Source organism: Esox lucius, chromosome 16, assembly GCF_011004845.1.
Source record: "Esox lucius isolate fEsoLuc1 chromosome 16, fEsoLuc1.pri, whole genome shotgun sequence".
NCBI classification, from domain to species: domain Eukaryota; kingdom Metazoa; phylum Chordata; class Actinopteri; order Esociformes; family Esocidae; genus Esox; species Esox lucius.
In genome coordinates this window covers 32,102,964-32,121,915 of record NC_047584.1, presented here as the reverse complement: position 1 = coordinate 32,121,915, position 18,952 = coordinate 32,102,964, and the positions used below count along the sequence as shown (strand labels likewise).

Below are 18,952 nucleotides of genomic sequence, written 5' to 3'. Positions count from 1 at the left end.
AAAATAATCTTCAAACAACCGAAGTTGACTTGCTTGGAACGATTCTCAGGTTGATATTAAATACTTTCCAATGTCCAATGTGTTAATTTATTACTGAAACCCAACATTGCTGAGGAAGTTACTCAAAGGGGTAGGGGATACATAATTCAACCACATTTTATTAAAACCTTTAAATTATAAAATATAAATACACAAATGGGGGTTTTCTACAAATCTCAATAAGACCTTGGAATGTTATAATTTAACCCCTCTGTGACTCTATTGAACACCTGGGCTGTGGTTAGTGAACAGTGGCAGGTAAAAAAAAATAAAAATGTATGTATACCAGTGTCGTCAGTGAAACGGATAAACAAGCAGGAACCCACAAAACCCTTTCAGTTTCGTTTTCAAGTCCAGGTGTTGAAAAATAAAAGGCACAGTGGTTCCAAAACGCAGACATTTGGTGTGTGCATGTTTGGTCACTGTGAGTTGGGGGACTGTGAGGTAGTGGAGTTGGAGGTTTTGGCACGGGTCGCCAATTTCTGCCGAAGTTCTCTAATGTCCTGCATCAACTTCCTCTCCCTGCAGTCCAGCTCGGCTCGACCCCGGTCCAGGGAGACTGAGGAGAGGAGGCGGGCTGTTATTGTTCTTAATGACAAACACAGGCTGTCATTTTAGAGGGGCCAAAGTTTTGCATTGTAATATCAGACAATGTTGGTAATTTACCTGCTGCAACATTGGTATCAGTGTTCCACAACATGTATTCGACAAACATTGGTTTCAGTGTTCCACAACATGTATTCACCAAACATTGGTTTCAGTGTTCCACAACATGTATTCACCAAACATTGGTTTCAGTGTTCCACAACATGTATTCACCAAACATTGGTTTCAGTGTTCCACAACATGTATTCACCAAACATTGGTTTCAGTGTTCCACAACATGTATTCACCAAACATTGGTTTCAGTGTTCCACAACATGTATTCACCAAACATTGGTTTCAGTGTTCCACAACATGTATTCCCCTTGCGTTGTATCATGCATGAAGTTTATTTTCAAAACATTAACAAAATCAGAGTGTCCCTGCAGTATAACTGGGATTGTGGCCACAGCCAGCCTGTCATACTCACAGCTAGTGGATTCACCCGAGGTGGACTGGTTGTTTAAACAGAAGGGTGTGTTGGGTTCCGTCAGAGCTGGACCTGAGCCAGCAGGCCGTACCAGAAGTCCTCTAGTGGAGCACGGGGACCTGGCGCTCCTCTCCCACTGTCGGCCTGCTAGAACACTTTGTGTAAGTCGCTGTACCTTGTTAGTCACATACCAAGGCCACTTCATGAGCAATTGGCGTGTATGTTCTTTTCTAGCTTGCCGGCTCTTGGTTTTGAACCAACTAAGTCTCTACTAAACTATCTGCCTCTGTACAGTACAGTCAGGGACAAGGCCACATGGGAGTGTCTGATTTGCCAGGGCATTAAGGCCAAACCTAGCAGTTTTAACTGAAAGCATAAAAAAAAGTGATTAAATAGCCAAGAAACCTTAGGGACACGACCTCAGAGCTTCAGAGAACAAGCCCTTATCAGCATCCCCTGCTGAAAGTATCTTCCCACAGTCATGTGACCACCAGCTAGTTGGGAGAATTAAGAGCTTACCTCAAGCCCACAGGCACCATGGCTGAAATAAATGTTTTCTCTGAGGGAATTTCTGGGAGGCCAAACACTGCTGCCGTAAATTTCGGTATAGTTATATACATATAGTTTTACAAACTAACACTTACTTTAGTATGGGCCTGGACCCACCCACAGAACGGGCCTGGACCCACCCACAGAACGGGCCTGGACCCACCCACAGAACGGGCCTGGACCCACCCACAGAACGGGCCTGGACCCACCCACAGAACGGGCCTGGCTCCAGAGGTCTTCTTGGTGCTGCTCCATCTCCTCTTGATCCTGACTGAGGAAGACTCTTCTGTGGGCCTCAGCTGAGTCTGCAGCCAGCTTCTCCTCCTCCAGCTTGGCTTTCTGGGCTACCACCTCTTCCCACTGCAACGCAACGCAGATTGTTACACACTGTCCTCGCACTGCAACGCAGATTGTTACACACTGTCCTCCCACTGCAACGCAGACTGTTACACACTGTCCTCCCACTGCAACGCAGACTGTTACACACTGTCCTCCCACTGCAACGCAGACTGTTACACACTGTCCTCCCACTGCAACGCAGACTGTTACACACTGTCCTCCCACTGCAACGCAGACTGTTACACACTGTCCTCCCACTGCAACGCAGGCTGTTACACACTGTCCTCCCACTGCAACGCAGACTGTTACACACTGTCCTCCCACTGCAACGCAGACTGTTACACACTGTCCTCCCACTGCAACGCAGGCTGTTACACACTGTCCTCCCACTGCAACGCAGACTGTTACACACTGTCCTCCCACTGAACGTGTAACTGAGTGAACAGAGACTGTGCCTGAACCTCATGGTCTCTCCTCATACCATCTTTCCCTCCATGTCTTTCATGGCGTTGACCAGCTGGTCTTCCTTGGCGCGTGTCTCTCTGTGTACCCGGGCCAGGAGTTGGTTGTGGCTGTCCTGGTGCATATCGTCCCTCTCCAGACGTCTAAGCACTTCAGCCTGCCATTCTGTGTCTGTACAGACCTGGCCCGCTTCAGCCATGGACTCTACCAGAATCTGCCGTGACAGGGAGAAGATGGGAAGGGAAATAAAGGATTGTGTGTAATTGGGACAGAACCAAGGACCACCAAAGGACAGCAGAACCCTGGGGTAGCTGAGGCCATGAGGCCACTCCCTCCTGGGTCTCTGAAAGGGTTAATAGTATCCAGTGAATGTGGTGGAACTAATCACTATGCATCTACACTGAGAAACAAATAATTAGAATGATGAGAAAATGTATCACATTGGAATGGCGGGCCTGAAGAGCATCGCCGTGGTCTCCTGCTCACCTGGTTGGTCCTGCTCACCTGGTTGGTCCCCAGGCCAATGTCAGTGTCATCATCAAGGTGCCGCCTGAAGGCGGTCTTATCGACCTCTGACCTGCGTGTCCTGGTGTCCACCTCTGCTCTCACCTCCTGATTCACACTAACCTGTTCCTGGGCCAGTTGCTACAACACAACAGCACAATGACAATATCGTGGCCAGGTTATTTTGAGTATGTAAATGACTTGTCTGGGCGGGGCAGATCTATGCCCTAAACTGGTTAACACCTGTGGAAACTTGGAGTGCAGACTGGGACAGTTTCTGACCTGTTCAAACAGGCGTCTCTGTGTCTCCAGCTCTATCTGTCGGACTTCTGCGTCCTGGACTGCTGCTGCACTCTCCTGCTCTCTGAGCTTCATCTGGCAAAGGAAAACACCATCATGGAGAAAACGCAAGAACACACCATCGTTTGATCGCACACAGAGTGGGAGGAGTGAATCGAGGGATAATTGGTAGCACACACTGTCACCCCCATATCAGTTCACCAGTGATGTCCATATGAACACTCTGAAGATGTGTAGAGACATTCGCTTCACACATGTTGAGTCACTCCCGATGGAGGATAGAGTGCTGTGCCGATTGTGGGGGAAATACAGATGTGTTTCATGAGTGTTTTTTAAAGACATTTCTGGCCTGTTTTGTTTCATTGTGAGAGACTGCAGTGGTAGAGTGAAGGGAGTGATTTTGCTCAAAGAGCAGTTGGTCGGATTCGAACTGATCCTGCAGCAGACCATGTGCAACGAAGGCAGGGGATTACAGAGATGGCCCACCCTACCTCAGGGGATATTATTACCTCAGGTTTGTGGACCTGCTCCCCCAGCTTCGTTTTCAACAGGGAGCCAATGAATAAGTCATACAGAGTCTCAGTACGCATGGTGTTGGCAACTGAATATCGCGATAACATCAGGTTGTGAGGTCTCTGGTATTTCCCTGCCCTTCCTCAGCCTTTTGTGACGAACCAACCCCCCCCCCCCCCCCCCCCCCCGATGTTGTCAGGACTAGGGTTCTAAACAGTCAGTGACCTTGGTGGTGAGGTAAGTACCCCCCCCACTGTAACTTTGACTCTAAAATAATTGCTAGCTACCTTCCTGGTTCTTGGTAGCCCCACCGGTCTCCATACCTTCTGCTGTATCTGATCATCTAGTCTGTGCAGGTCAGTCAGCCTCTGGTGCTGCTGGTGCTTCTGGAAGCGTCTCCGGGCCGCATCCATCAGCTGCATTTCCTTCACCTTCAGCTCACGCTTCATGGCTGCCAACCTGGGGATGGGACACGAGGCCGACTGATAATTACCGACACTCGTTCATTTTAATTGGCTTTTAGAAGGTCATTTAATAGGAATGATAAAGCATAAGGGCTGGGTTTATGCATTAGGGGTAGGTTTAGGGAAAGTTACGTTTAGACATAAGTTATGTTACTGAGGTTAAGATTAGGGTTAGAGTACGTCCTACATCTTAGCCCCTAACCTAAAATGTAAGGAATATTGTTTTGGGGGTGGGAACCAATTTTGCCAGTCCTCACTTTGATAAGATTTTGTGCGTGCACGCCTGTGTCTAACCTGGTTCTCTGCTCGGCCAGCTTGTTCTCCTCCTGCTGTAAGATGTTCCTGCGTTGTTCTTCAGCCTGCTGCAGTAACTCCTGCTGTGTGTACCAGGCCTCATCCTCAGCCTGTCGACGCACCGTCTCGGCACGGAGCTCCTGCACGGCCTGCCTGTACACGCACACACACACACACACACACACACACACACACACACACACACACACACACACACACACACACACACACACACACACACACACACACACACACACACACACACACACACACACACACACACACACACACACACACACACACACACACACACACACACACACACACACACACACACACACACACACACACACACACACACACACACACACACACACACACACACACACACACACGTTACAGTTATATTTATGCACCTTGGAAGGTTGTGGTATGTCCTATTAGGCTACCCAAACAACAACAGGATAAATGATTTGTCCCAATACTCAAGGAAGCTACTATGGGGTCTCATCGTGACCAGCCCTGCTAAAATAAAAATGCCTGTTATATTAAAAGGTCATACAGACGCTTATACCACATAAACATGTAAATAATAACACAAATGTGCTACCACAATAATAACAACAAACTTGCCATAATAACATCCAGTTATTTGTCTCACCTCTCTCTGAGGAACTCCATCTCCTGTTGCCGTATCCTTTCTCTCTCCTGAGACTGGTACTCAACTATGTAGGTGGGGTACTTGTTAAAGACAGGGTACTGTCCTCTGGTCAGGGGCTGGAAGTCAGCCAGCATGTTCCTGGGATGGATCTCAGCAGGGGTGCCCTCCATCAACCTGTAGGTCTCCTTGATCATGGCGCTGATGTCCAGGTTGTTACGGTGGTGGAAGAAATACTGGGAGAGGGAGAGAGACAGCGTTGTTCATTTTCCATTTCTAATCATCCTATCAATAGTTGGGCTTCACTATGAAAGACTGCTGAAGTAACCTTAGTAAATCACAGAATATTATGAACTGTTCTTTTCTTTGGATTAAACAGCAACCTTGAAGTCCTCCTTGTGGTTGCAGAGCAGCAGGGGAGCACGGCAACAGGTGACATAGGACACCACAGTGACCAACAGGAAAGCAGGATGGTTGGAGAAGACGTTGTCAAAGAGTTTCAGCCACTCTTCTCTGGTCAGGACCTCTGAGAACAGCGTCTCTAGGAGGGGCCAGACGTACAGCTGACGAGGGGATGGTTGAGCAGAGAGGAGAGTTTCAGTACAACGACTCACCCTAATGTAACCTCCCCACAGGGATGAGACCCATGTACTTTTGCTACTGCTTTTTTCACTAAGAAAAAAAAAAAAAAAACAACCACAGAAACTCTTGCTCAATCCACAAGATCTCATGTAGCAATACAAAATACCAAGGCACTGAATAAAAGGTCTCTACACTCAGATGACACTCTCCTTTATGTAACTGAACCCCAATGTAAGTATCCCAGTCATACTTGACTGGGCCAGTTTAAAGATTTGGGTACTTAACCTGGACACAGAATCTGCTGGAATAGGAGCGACCTTATGTACCTATCTGGGCATTCTTATTGACAATCCATATACTTGACCAATCATTTCAACAATAAAACTTTTTTATTACACCCTCAAAACTAGCAATTATAATATGTTGTGAACAGAGTATAATGAGATGTGGTCTCCAGGTTCACCTGAGAGGTGACTCCACAGTCTGTGAGATGCTGGAGTAGTTCTTTGTCATGGTGGGCCAGAACGTTCTCCACCATGCTCAGAACGTTCAGAGGAGGGTTTGGGAAGTACTCAAACCAGTGCTGGCACCAGTTCACTGAAAAGAAAAAAGAAATTTGGCAGCATTATTTCCCAAACAACAAAAAGGGTTTAAAAGTGAAAGGAACAAACTGATGAAGACATCCAAGCAAACAGCCTGACCGGACCAACGAAAAACTCCTCCAGCCACTATTTGCATGCACCTATAATGGTGGCGACCACTTCAAAACAGAGGAGTGGATTATTCTGGAAGAGCTTGACGAAGGGAAACGCCACCAGGGGCAAGTACTCCGTCTCTCCAAAGATGGCCGCCCAGTGAGCCAGTGCAGACAACACCCTGCAGAGACAGAGAGTTGGAAACATCAGCCCTCGTCACAGATCCAGAAGGATTCATTTCAATACATTGTGGGACCATTCATTTACTATGAATAACTCCCCGGTCCTCTGAGCGAGCTGATCCAGGCCACTATAACACCAGATCCAAATTGCCAGTGTGGTTTTTATACCTTTGGAGGCCTCGTTGCAGTTTGTGGCTCTTGATTGGGTAGCGCTCCTGGATGCTGATGTAGGCGGAGTGCAGGCCTTTGTCGGTGAGACTGCTGAAGGCAGCATGGTTCTCCGGCAGCCGTAACAGCGAGCGCCACACAAACATCCTAAGGAGAAAATACATTAAAAGTCTTACACGAAGAAGGGGGGGGGGGTGAACTGATTCTTCCTGGACACAGGTATCAAATATTTAAAATAAATACATATCTTTTTTCCCCCGGGTCATATTGGCTAGGGCTAGTAACTACACAGTTGTTTCATCCTCCTTTATATTCATATACTTTAAATAGTATAGAAACAGGTTTACAAAACATTTTTCATGACGGATCAAAACTCATTTTGATTGGTGCTCTTCATCAGACTTATATTGAGCAACATGTCTGAAACATCAAGTCACAATACATACAGAATTGCAATAAATCACATTGTAATATTCCAATACTTCTTTTGAGTTCACTGACAATTCACATCCCAAATATGCATTTGGATCAATTCCTGATTTGTAATGTCTCACCTGTACTTTGCAGGATATTCTCCAAATGCCTTTAGCAACCCCAACAGCCTCTTCTGGTTCAGCCCGTCAGGCAGTTCATTCTGAATGTAAACCACAATCAGTTGAATGCCTTGTTCAGTTCAAAGGAACATAAATAAACATTTATTTAAAATACAGTACCAAGAATGGGTGTGTCCAAACGTTTGACTGGTATTGTTTAATTATGTTTAATTGCAGAATAACAAAGATATTTATTGTATAAATTATAAAACTTTCACATACTCTTAGTTTTCCTTTTCTTTAACAGAAACCAAAAGAAAGGATAGACAAAAGGAAAAAAAATTGAAAAAAGTACACTTTTAAAGTATGTTCATCTTTTAGTTTACCCTTTTACTTACCAAGTACTGTAAAACCTAAATATGTGAATAAGACAAGATGAAACTCTGGATACATGAACTAGCGTTGTGCCTAGACATCTAAACGTTCTACCTCTTTTTCCTCCGCCACGGAGACCGCCGGTGGCCTCAGGACTTTGGTCTTGACCGATCGACTGGAGGTTTTACTTGGCCTCTGGACAGATTCTGATTTAACCTTCACAGTCAGAGCTGAAGGGCCTCCACCAGACACCACTTTGACCAGGGGCGGAGGAGGCTAGTGGAGGGTTGGAGGGTTTCAGGGGACACAGAAACAGGACTAGTTTTGTACTCATCTAACAACTGTTAGATAATGTAACAGTTCATTTAGGAAATATTCACCCAGTGAGGAAAAATTCAAAAGACACTTGTTGAATGAGTTAATTTGTTATCATTGGGATTCTTGCTACCTTATTGAATTCCTGGGTCAGACTCTGCACAGCGTAGATGTTCAAGCCCCCGTTGTCCATTATAGTGACAACATGGCGTCCGTTGGGACTGACAGCGGCTGAGGTGATGGCGTTGTCATGGGATCCGATGTTGAAGAGCAGCTTACAGGTCTGTATGTGGATGAAACGCATTATCCCGTCCTGACTGAGAACCCCGAGAGTCTGAGAGGAAACAGAAGAGTCTCCTTATTAAATGCAGCAGGGTGGACCTCCCACAAAAGTATCCCTTGTTTGTCAAACTGTAACGATATGATGACGTTGCTATAGTCTTACAGTTGCCAATAACCCAAACCGAGATAAATAACTTATGGTGACGGTACATACCTGACTGGAGCCACCGTCAAAGCTGTCCGGTAGGAAGTCCAGCTGTCTGACAGTGCGGACCTTAGGGGGCATCTGGATCACTCGGAGGAGCTGCCGAGCCTCCAGACACCACAGGTGGAGCAGGTTGGACCGACCCCCAGCAGCCAGCGTCTTCCCATCCCTGTGAGGATTCAGACAACACCCACAATCAGCTGCTGCTCACGGCTGGTCGGGAGGACTTGTGGTAGTAGTCATAGACAGACGCACACACCGTGTGACGGCAAACGCTTTGTAGTGAAATCTGGGCCCCTGGTCAGGGACGGGCAGCTGGTATTTGCAGAACAACGTGTCACACTCCCAGGCAAAGATGGAGTCGTCACTGAAACAGCTGAGGATGGTGTTGCTTAGGGGAAGGAAGAACACCTGTGAACCATGACAGGTAGCCTGAATTTACAATCTCATCATTAACGTTTGCAGTGCAGCAGCCCTAAACATGATAGAATGCTGACACAACGGTCTGACTCCAGAGGCTAACAACAGAACATCAGCAACACACACGCAGAATTCCAAACACGACACACTTCCAGATTAACCTGATTGATACGTGAGTTATATTATTTCATGGGGTTCTCACCCTCTGTATCCCAACAGACTGGCGGACATTGAGCTTCCTCTTCCTCTGAAAGGTGTCCAGGTCCCAGAGCTGAGCCGTGTCAGTCGACGTGGTGATGGCATAGCGGCCAGAGCTGTGGACCGACACCGAGGATACCGCCCCCTCGTGGCCCCGCATCCAGCTCACCAGCTGCTTGGTATCTGGGAATAGAACCAACCCAGTCCATGTACTGCGTCATACATTTATTTAATAGAGACCATGGGGAAATATACAGGAGAGAGTGGGACAGATTTGAACCTTAGGCCACATTAACATTTCAGCATCCAGAGTGTTTTACTGGAGCAGAGCTAAGCGTCCTTCTCCAGGACAGTGCGTCAGAGGTTGGACTTCGCTGGTACCAGGAGACATACCTTTGTCAAAGCACTTGACGGAGTAGTCGGCCAGAGCAACCAAGAACTCTGTTGTCCTGCGAAGATTAAAAGCCAGGGCTGTGCATGCTTGGCCTGTCTTTTGAATAAGTCTAAACCTGGTGAAAAACCAAACAGGTAATTAAAGAAACTAATTCATAAATGCGGCCAGGTCCAAATTGAAATGTAACTTTCGTCCTGGGGGGGGGTACCGCATTGGGTAGCAGTGGAGCATGAAGGTTAACTGTGTTGCTCAGGGACAGAACAGATTTATTTTCCCCCTTGTTGGCTCTGGGATTCGAACTATCACTTGTAGTTAATAGTCGTATGTCACTAGGCCACTGTTGAATCTGCCTTTTGTATAGTTTCACCCACAGTCAGGGAAAGTCTTTTTATTGTTGTAAAACAGGGCTAAGCTGTAAAGGAGACCTTGATCACTGTTTATTTTTTCTGTACAAACAAAGATAAATAAATTAATATTGTCTGTAAGTTACTGACAGAATGGGAACTGACTGAATGCAGTGCAAGTACTTCACTGTGTAACAGCACCTGTTTGCGCTGATGTCAAAAACATAAATATTCCCATGATGGTCGCCAGCCAGGAAAGAGTCCCCCGTGGCGTCAAAGGTGATATGGAGGAAACGGACAATTTTGGACTGATATGCAGCTGCACTGTGAATCACACTGACCATGACCCTGTAAAAAAACAATTTTATTAAATCGTAGCAGCGATACATGTCCAGCTGTCTTAAGTTACAAGATATCGTCTATTACAATATACAATACGTGATGTAGCAATAGACAATAAGACAACTCTCGTTTACCATACAAAATAACCAGACATGCTTTACATACCGTACTGTATACTCAACAAGTAGGTTATACACTATTGTTTAAAAAAAAAACTCACATACCCATTGATTGGTGTTGGTTTTCGATGCCATATTTTCCCATCCTCCTTGTTTCCTATGTCTGTAGTCTGCATTTTAAAGCAAAATTGGGAATAAAACACGTTTGGAAGTAGCTAGCTATCGTACGTAGCAGTGTGATAACTCACAGCTGATTAAAGTAATTGCCGTTGACTATCCTATCGTCTGGCGGGTAAGAACAGCGCGAAATTCAAAAGAAACAGGTATTTACAGTCTCTAATTGTAAAAACCTAATCCGAAAGGATAATTTCGAGTATTCAAAATCATTATTGAATCGAAATCTACAGCAAAAGCCGAAAGAAGTATCTTAGTTTAAAAAGTTGTTGGAGTTAACGTGTCGCGTTTTCAATTACGTCAAGCACGGCCCGTAAACAGTAGCGGGAATTGTGGGCATTGGAGTATTGAATAGGTTCAGTTTTACGTCTAAATTCTCGCAGTCCGAGCTCATAAATTTAACACCAGAGGAAGTGAGAATAGAATAGATTAATAAAAGATTATTCTGAATTAATTAGGGTATAAATGGTGGTAGATTACATAGCGTTGGGTTTGTAGTGAAGATATAAAGAACCACTGCGAGCGCCAAATTTTGGTATAGCAAAATAATTGAGCCTTAATAACATGTATGTACAATATTGCAACACCAAAAAAAATAACCCATTTCTTGCTCCTCTGTGTTAACTTACGTCTGGTTACTGATAGCTGTGCAAATCTGACAGGAAGTGAGCAGTTCGAGAGCTAGTCGCGAGAAGCCACGTCATGAAAACTTGACTGAGGAACAAAACGCTCGTGAGCAGTTCTTGTCATCTGAAGAGAATTATACCAGAAGTGGATCGCTGCTGTCTTGGGGACTATTCTTTTTGCCGTTAGGCACCTATCTGACTGTGATTGTATTGCCAAAATCGTATGGAAAATGTCAGATATCGGGGACTGGTTCAAAAGCATACCCTTCATCACTCGGTATTGGTTTGCTGGATCGATTTTGGTTCCCTTGATAGGTAAACTAGGACTAATCAGTCCTATGTACCTTGTCTTATGGCCAGAGAACTTCTTTCACAAATTTCAGGTAAGTTATGGGCAGTGGCATTGTTTCTGTCGACTGCAATTGGCTGTGTTATGGTAACCTAGCATCAAGGCTAACAGAAGGCCTTTAGATTGTGTGAGTGGCGTGAATTTTATCCAATCATGAAACGAATATAGATTGGACTTCCGGGATCCATGATGAAGCTAATTTAACAATACGATAGTTGTCGTTGTATTACACAACGACAACAAATATGTACAATTTAAGTAACTATAGTAGTATTCCGAACGTTTTTCTTCAATCTCTCACAATCTCATATATCCGTATGTATCTCTCCTACGCTACACGGGTCCCTCCTGTTTCTCGATCCTTGGTCTTTGGTGTTGGCGGACACGCGCGTACAACCCCCACACACCCAACGGGCGGTAGCAACACCTGGCCCCAACAGTACACCGGGCTTATGGCAGTTATCTGGTGACGTAAGAGCAGGTTTCCATTGCCGAGGCAATAGCAACCACTGACAGGCACCCCTCAGTACTACCAGGCAGCTTAGACTGGGCCGTTGTTTCATTTGGTTTGTGGGGAAACCGAGAATGCAGTGCATTGCAGTAACCAGTGATGCGTTTACATTCTGTCAGAGTAAACCGCTGCTGCTGATGTCACCTTTACATGATGTGTGAATAAAACGTGTAGCCAAGCCGCCTTGAGGGCCTGCCAAACCCAAGGCAGCCCCCCCCCCCGCCCACTGCCCGCTTTCTGTGACCATCCTCATCCACCTTGTTCTCTGGACGTTTTCACGCTTCTTCTCCCTAAGCACGTCAGGGTAATAACGCTCACCTAGGTTTACGGGCAACGTCTTGTCCTAAGTTGCAGCCTCTCACTACAACGCTGCGCTCTCTTTAAAACTCCAACGCTCCGAGGGCAACCCGCTCCAGGTACTCACTGGCTGTCAGTGTGGCAGTATTTGATGCTACTATGCTGCTATTCTACCTTTAGCCACCCAGCGTTATGCTACAGCCGCTAACTCTCCTGAAGGCCTCAGTGCTCCCAGGACGTCCACGCCAGTTATGGCTTTGACAGTTCTTCCGTGGGGTCGGATTTATACCGTCACTGCCATGCTGTCAGTACTGTGCCTGTGGCAATGAAACAAACATGGGGCGGATTAAAGTCGTTAGAGATAACAGATCGTGTTGGAAACAAACGTTTATGTTGTCATAATGTGACTCATGTGTATTTATTTTCCCTAGGCTACAACTCGTTATTACATTCCGCAAGTTAAGGACAAAACAGTTAAATATTTTGTTTGAAATGTTTCCCTTGGAAAAAGCATTTGTTGTTCCCTTTGTGCCGTCGTGAAAAGTAGTGAGACCGGGAGATACAGTGTTGCCGATTAAGCAAAACATTTCCAGCACAACGACTGCTCAGAACCAACCCCAAATGCCTGAAAACTAGCCCAGATTTTGTTGGTGCACAATATTGACTATTTTAAAAGCTGGGATATGGCAACTTCGTCTTAAATGGAACCCGATTCTCTTTTTAGTGTATAACCTTTGACAAGGGCCCATAGCCTCTGATTAAAAGTAGTAAAATAGGGTGCTATTTGGGACACAAAGTTGGAAAACAGAACAGCAAATAGCTGAAACGTTCCTGTCGTTTTTTCGACATTGTTTGTGGTTCTGTCGGACGCTGGGTTGCTTGCATAGGGTGTGACTAGGTCATGCTTGTGCACCTTGAGAAATGCTTCCTCCGTGGAAGACTGAGGAGAGGTGAGATGAAACCTGTCCTCAGGTAGATTCCACCTGGCTGGGTGACATGGCATGTTGTTTTTAATCACACCTCAGGAGTCAGAGCTAAAGCGTACATGTCAAAAAGTTATTTTTTGGCTGGGCCAGTTGGACTGGGATCTCTGGACCATTCATTCAAGACTGATGGATCCAGACTCTGGTATGGCGTGGTGAAGAACGTTTGCCTATGTCTCTACGTCAGTATTAACATCCAACATCTCTACAGGTATGGAGACCCATCACCTCCACCCTGTACTTCCCCGTGGGCCCCGGGACAGGATTCCTCTACCTGGTCAATCTGTATTTCCTGTACCAGTACTCCACCAGACTGGAGACGGGTAGGTTCCTTCCCTCTAGCAGGGGTGTGTCTGGGAGCGCTCCTGTTTAGGAGGATGTAGCATTACCGAACAGAGGTGTAGCAATTGCCTGCGTGTTTATTGCGTAGAATGGAAACAATTTCCTATCGTGAAGTTGAATAGGTTAGGTCAGCTCTACTCATTCTACCTGTGCGACATTCAGATAGAAATAGGGACCAGTTAGCTACTGAATCGTCCTATACCCCAGCACTCCTCAGGCTGAAGACGGGCAGGTTCAGACCAGGTCAGGGACTCATGGATTGCCAGCCCTTCATTATGCAGTTGTTGTGCATGTGTTAAGTCTGCTTCCCAGAAAAAAAACACTGCTATCTGGCAATAATCAATAGGCAGCACTACGACGGCTACTTATTGTTACTTCATTTAAAGCATTGTGTATTTATTGATTAGGTCAAGGGAGGCGAATGGTCGCAGAGTTCTGGAAGAGCAGAGGGTCTGATTGAAACCTCATATATGTTTTGAACAGTGCGTACCTCCTATTCAGGTTACCGAGCACTTACTAGTCAGTCTCAATTATAATTCTCAATAAAGAGTTCTATTACACAACATTAGAACCTCTGATGTCCTTGCGACTGTTTAAGGTCCATGTCAGAACAGTGTTCTTCTTAAAATGTTTCTAAGGATACCCATCAACAGAGTCTGTAGTCCTATGTGGTGTGATGCCAACTTGTGTCCTTGAATGAGTTGTGATTGTTCTCTCTGACCTCTTCCAGGGGCGTTTGATGGGCGGCCTGCGGACTACGTGTTCATGTTGCTGTTCAACTGGCTCTGCATAGTCGTATCCTTTCAGGTCGATCAATAAATCAAACAATGAAATATATTTTCTAAAGAGCTTTTTTACATCAGCAGTCATCACATACACATGGTCTGTGATGTTTCAAGGGCATCCACAAAAGTTAGTTATTCTGTATCTTTTACTACTTTCCTGTATGTACCAATGCCACTGACTGGTTTATTACTCATAATACAGTCATGCTGTTTATTGATCACGCAATTTTTGTATAATTTTGCTAACAGTTTTTCCATGAATTCAGATAGATGCCCGTTGTTTGGCTTCTACCGACTCTAGGCCTAGGTTTGTGTCATAGTGTGTCCTTGGGTTTGGGTCAGTTCCATTCATTGTGACAACCTTCTGAAGTGATATGTGTACTTCCTGAATTGACATGGAACTGAGCCCACCCCTGACATCCAGTTCAGCCTCTTTCCAGTAAAATAATTACAGTTTCTCTGTACATCCACACAGTTAATCCAAGCCACATGGAGTGAACAGTACTTCCATCATAGATCAGTTACTGTGTCTCAGAAATCCCCACTACAGCTGGAACGAATTGTTGCACTCTTCTACACACCATGACCACAGAACAATAGCTCCAAGTGTTTCTGTCATCAAGACATCTGTTGCCGTACTTGAGCTCTCCTTTTTGGGCATCTGAAAGAAACAGCAAGGTCCCTGCAGGTCAGCGTATGTGGCCTCTGTATATTTGTTGTATGTCAACATTTCCTTTCTTTTCTCCAAACAATTCATCCGGCCAGGAAGAACACCACTTTCCTTGACTTTGTTGTGTAGATAACGGGATTAATGATGGACATGCAGGTAAGTCTCCTACAGTCATTGTCTATCTGCCCCAAGTTTTTGGCAGTCAGGGCAGAAATAGTGTACGACCATAGGTCCATATGCATATGTGATTAAGGAGAAGATTCCAACACCCAGTGAAACCCAGGTTAGCCCACCCTGCCTGGAAATTATGGCAGAATGTTATTTTCACTGGCCATTATTATTCCCTGCATGGGGACGATTCCTGTATCATTTTCAGTAATTGCTCTATTGACCAGCTAGTTCAGCCTCTATCTTATGTTACAAGATCTGATGGGATTGGTCAAAAGATGTCAGTGGAGTGGAAAAAAATATCATAATTGGACTGCCTGTGTAAACACTCACACTGTCCCTCAACTGTACCTTGGTTCCCAGAGGAGCCTACGCAACCATTTATTTAGCTGAAATATAGCTGAAACTTTGTTGCCCATTCTACAGTAAGTTATTTCCACTCCCTGGGTTCTATTTTAAACAAACCAAACACAATAGGGACTCTTAAGACACGCGCTGCTGTAGGTCCCAGTGTGTTGGACCAGAGGTCTGGATGTTGCGCTGCTGTAGGTCCCAGTGTGTTGGACCAGAGGTCTGGATGTTGTACTGCTGTAGGTCCCAGTGTGTTGGACCAGAGGTCTGGATGTTGCACTGCTGTAGGTCCCAGTGTGTTGGACCAGAGGTCTGGATGTTGCACTGCTGTAGGTCCCAGTGTGTTGGACCAGAGGTCTGGATGTTGCACTGCTGTAGGTCCCAGTGTGTTGGACCAGAGGTCTGGATGTTGCACTGCTGTAGGTCCCAGTGTGTTGGACCAGAGTGCTGGATGTTGCGCTGTTGTAGGTCCCAGTGTGTTGGACCAGAGTGCTGGATGTTGCGCTGTTGTAGGTCCTAGCGTGTCGGACCAGAGTGCTGGATGTTGTGCTGCTGTAGGTCCCAGCGTGTCAGGTCAGAGTGCAGGATGTTGTGCTGCTTTGTCTTCTAAACCAATGATTTGCAAGGTGGGTCTTTTCAACTGGGATGAAATTTCAGATGATGGGTCATGTGACTGGAGTTCACCTTGAAATTATTGTTTGCACGATATTGTCACCACCTCGACGCTAGTTCAAAATGGAGCGATCTTTGTGATTGCACCCAATTTGTCAGTTTTTGTCATAAAAGAGAATGTGAACAGGTGAAGCTGATGGTTCACGAGTGTTGGGGTGCTTGTACATTTCAGTTTCTGGATGTGTAACTAGTATTGGTATAGGGGATCAGAGTGAGCAGCTCAAAACCTGGTGTTCATGTTGTACATTCCAGCTGCTGATGATCCCATTGATCATGTCAGTTCTGTACGTGTGGGCTCAGCTGAACAGAGAAATGATCGTGTCCTTCTGGTTTGGAACCCGTTTTAAGGTATAACCATAATTCCACACCCGTTTGTTATCCTTACATCTTCCCAAAAGTGAATAATAAACAATATACTGTGTTGTTTATTTTAATTTTCCACATTCTTGTTCTATTATAAATGATCTTTTGTAGTAATTACTTGAATATTGTCTCCACCTGTTCTCCTGTAGGCATGTTATCTACCCTGGGTTATCCTGGGATTCAACTACATAATAGGAGGCTCGTGAGTGTTTCCTTTTATTCAGTCTGTCAATGTCAGAAAGGTCTGCTGGAACGTGTTTTCCGAACTCGATGTGTGTGCTCCTCTTGTTGCCAGTGTTGTCAATGAGCTGATTGGGAACCTGGTGGGCCACCTGTACTTCTTCCTGATGTTTAAATATCCCATGGATCTGGGAGGCAGGTCCTTCCTGTCAACACCTGAGTTACTGTGAGTTCCTTCACGTCTGACGGCAGAATCAACTAAATCACAAATGCTGCTTCAGAGGTCCCATTAGTTTGATGGCCAATTAAGAGTACATACTACACACAAAGAACTGCTGCTGTCTGTTATATCGCTCTTTTTCTTTTTGTCAGTAACTGGCTTATCTCAGAGTTTCAGATAATTTCCACACAACATCCGTCTGAATGTCCTCCGTGGCCTTCCCCACCCTGATTGAAAGCGTTCATTTTACCTTCATCTGTTTACAGGTACCGCTTCCTGCCAAACAGACGAGGGGGCGTGTCCGGTTTTGGGGCTCCGCCCAGCAGGAGACCGGCAGCTCCTGAGGCTGGAGGAGGAGGAGGACGACACGCCTGGGGAGCTGGCTTCCGTCTGGGAGACGATTGAGTAGACCGTCCCTGGTCCCAGTCTGTAGCAGGACAAAGACTCTGGTCTGCTCAAGACTTTCCTACATTGCAACTCCTGCGGATGTTGAAATGATGCAGAAGAAAACCAGATTTTATACTATCTAGCCCCCCCCTGGCCCCCCACCCTCCGGACAGTTCCCAAGAGATGCCGCAGCTTGGTTTCTGACCAGCGTGTTATTTTTCTTTCTGTGTTGCTCCCTCACACAATGCCATATCAGATGACACTGTAATTACAGGATTTCTCTTAGAACGCTGTCGCAGCTAGCTTCATTACAACGTGGGTTTGGCAAAAAAAAAAAAAAAACAGCATTGTTCAGTGCGAGAACAGCTGAGTGCTAACAACTGAATAATCTTTTCCTGTCTTTCACAGAACAGTGTCGGCAGTGCAAAAAGTATATATGTACAACTTCATTTTTCTTGTTCGTACTCCCGTCCCGATGTTTGTGCTGTCAAATGGTTTTATAATTGCACAGCAGCACTGAATGTTAGTTTTTTTGTCTTTTCAAATCGTTGAGTGAGGTCGCTGTAAAATTTTCTTTTTTTAAATGTTAACATAGTATAAACATTCTCTGAAGTCAATAATGTGACACAACATTGTAATTAGTCAGAGAGAAAGACTACGAGTTGGCCTGGAAACGCCTGAGGTTTGTCCCACTGCAGTAGATGGTTTGGATCCATGTGAAACTGCAGTGTCATAGTTCCGTCTCCCTCAATTTAGCTCTTCTACAGGACTACTTTAATGGACAATACAAATAAATCTGCAAATGTTAATGTATGCCCCACATTGTGTGTAACGCTTTCACACAACTGTGAAATGGCATCAAGATATTTTTTTTGAGTGTGCTGATAATTTGATTTCCTGCCAACAGATTAAATAAAATCTAAAAGCAGCGTTGTTATAATCACACTTGTCTTGGGGATGTACAGTTATGTAGCAGAGTTGCAGTCAGTTCCATCCATATTCAGCCTATGGAGTTCAAATGCATGGTTTGATCTCTGAAGAGTTAACATGTGCTACCATGCCTTTTCACCAGAGGATGTCTTACGGTTGTGCATCTTAATGCACAAACCATCTTTGGCTGGATTTGGTCTCTGTGAAATTAATTGCATTTTGTACTGACTAAAGAGAATGGAACCAAACTTCAGTTCTGTTCCCATTTTTAGACATTTTAAAAGTTTTCAGGCTTTTGTTTTTATTAATATAGCAGGGAAACAGTTTTGCTGAAAGAGACGTGAACAGGATTTTAACCCATATCACAGCGATACATGTGTCCCAGATCACTGGGGCCATCCTTGGCCACAATCTTCCGCGGATAAATTATTTTATAAGTAATAAACAATCTTTTCATTGCCACTGTGCCTCTCAACTTCACATTTCTTAAGGTGTATTTTAGCACAAGGAAATGCAGGATGAGTCATCCCACTAACAAATGCCTTCCAGTGTGTGTGTGTGTGTGTGTGTGTGTGCGTGCAAGTATTTATGTTCAG

At 45.2% G+C, this 18,952-nt stretch overlaps 2 protein-coding genes across 5 annotated transcripts; one reads left to right on the top strand and one right to left on the bottom strand.

The window, feature by feature from the left end:
* Positions 1-73: 73 nt before the first annotated feature.
* tbc1d31 (TBC1 domain family, member 31) lies at positions 74-11,233 on the bottom strand. Of its 4 annotated transcripts, XM_029113403.2 has the most exons (23): positions 11,152-11,233; positions 10,454-10,518; positions 10,089-10,235; positions 9,543-9,658; positions 9,154-9,332; positions 8,791-8,942; positions 8,541-8,700; positions 8,178-8,378; positions 7,844-8,005; positions 7,376-7,455; positions 6,822-6,968; positions 6,519-6,652; positions 6,240-6,373; positions 5,578-5,757; positions 5,198-5,430; positions 4,537-4,689; positions 4,102-4,237; positions 3,248-3,340; positions 2,948-3,106; positions 2,481-2,675; positions 1,870-2,020; positions 1,112-1,258; positions 74-598 (listed from the first exon to the last, which is right to left on the bottom strand). In XM_029113403.2, the coding sequence occupies exons 3-23, from the start codon at positions 10,229-10,231 to the stop codon at positions 459-461; spliced, it is 3,195 nt and encodes a 1,064-aa protein (XP_028969236.2). In that variant the 5' UTR covers positions 10,232-10,235; positions 10,454-10,518; positions 11,152-11,233; the 3' UTR covers positions 74-458. The 4 variants fall into 4 exon arrangements, with proteins under 4 accessions (XP_028969236.2, XP_028969235.2, XP_028969232.2 ...); XM_029113402.2 differs by lacking the exon at positions 11,152-11,233 and having other exon boundaries at positions 2,966-3,106; positions 10,454-10,990; XM_029113399.2 differs by lacking the exon at positions 11,152-11,233 and having other exon boundaries at positions 10,454-10,989.
* Positions 11,206-18,818, top strand: derl1 (derlin 1). Its single transcript, XM_010880436.5, has 8 exons — positions 11,206-11,531; positions 13,500-13,611; positions 14,361-14,425; positions 15,215-15,241; positions 16,529-16,624; positions 16,789-16,841; positions 16,935-17,045; positions 17,306-18,818. The coding sequence occupies exons 1-8, from the start codon at positions 11,379-11,381 to the stop codon at positions 17,442-17,444; spliced, it is 756 nt and encodes a 251-aa protein (XP_010878738.2). The 5' UTR covers positions 11,206-11,378; the 3' UTR covers positions 17,445-18,818.
* The last annotated feature ends 134 nt before the right edge of the window (positions 18,819-18,952 follow it).

Bases quoted from the DNA above. Each gene is read 5' to 3' on its own strand.
- tbc1d31 (XM_029113399.2), bottom strand. From the start codon at position 10,524: ATGCAGACTACAGACATAGGAAACAAGGAGGATGGGAAAATATGGCAT. The intron at 3,341-4,101 runs GTATGGAGACCG...TTCCTTTGCCAG, and splicing joins ATGATCAGATACAGCAGAAG to ATGAAGCTCAGAGAGCAGGA. The intron at 3,107-3,247 runs GTCAGAAACTGT...GTTGTGTTGTAG, and splicing joins AGAGACGCCTGTTTGAACAG to CAACTGGCCCAGGAACAGGT.
- derl1 (XM_010880436.5), top strand. From the start codon at position 11,379: ATGTCAGATATCGGGGACTGGTTCAAAAGCATACCCTTCATCACTCGG. The intron at 13,612-14,360 runs GTAGGTTCCTTC...GACCTCTTCCAG, and splicing joins CTCCACCAGACTGGAGACGG to GGGCGTTTGATGGGCGGCCT. The intron at 16,842-16,934 runs GTGAGTGTTTCC...TCTTGTTGCCAG, and splicing joins AACTACATAATAGGAGGCTC to TGTTGTCAATGAGCTGATTG.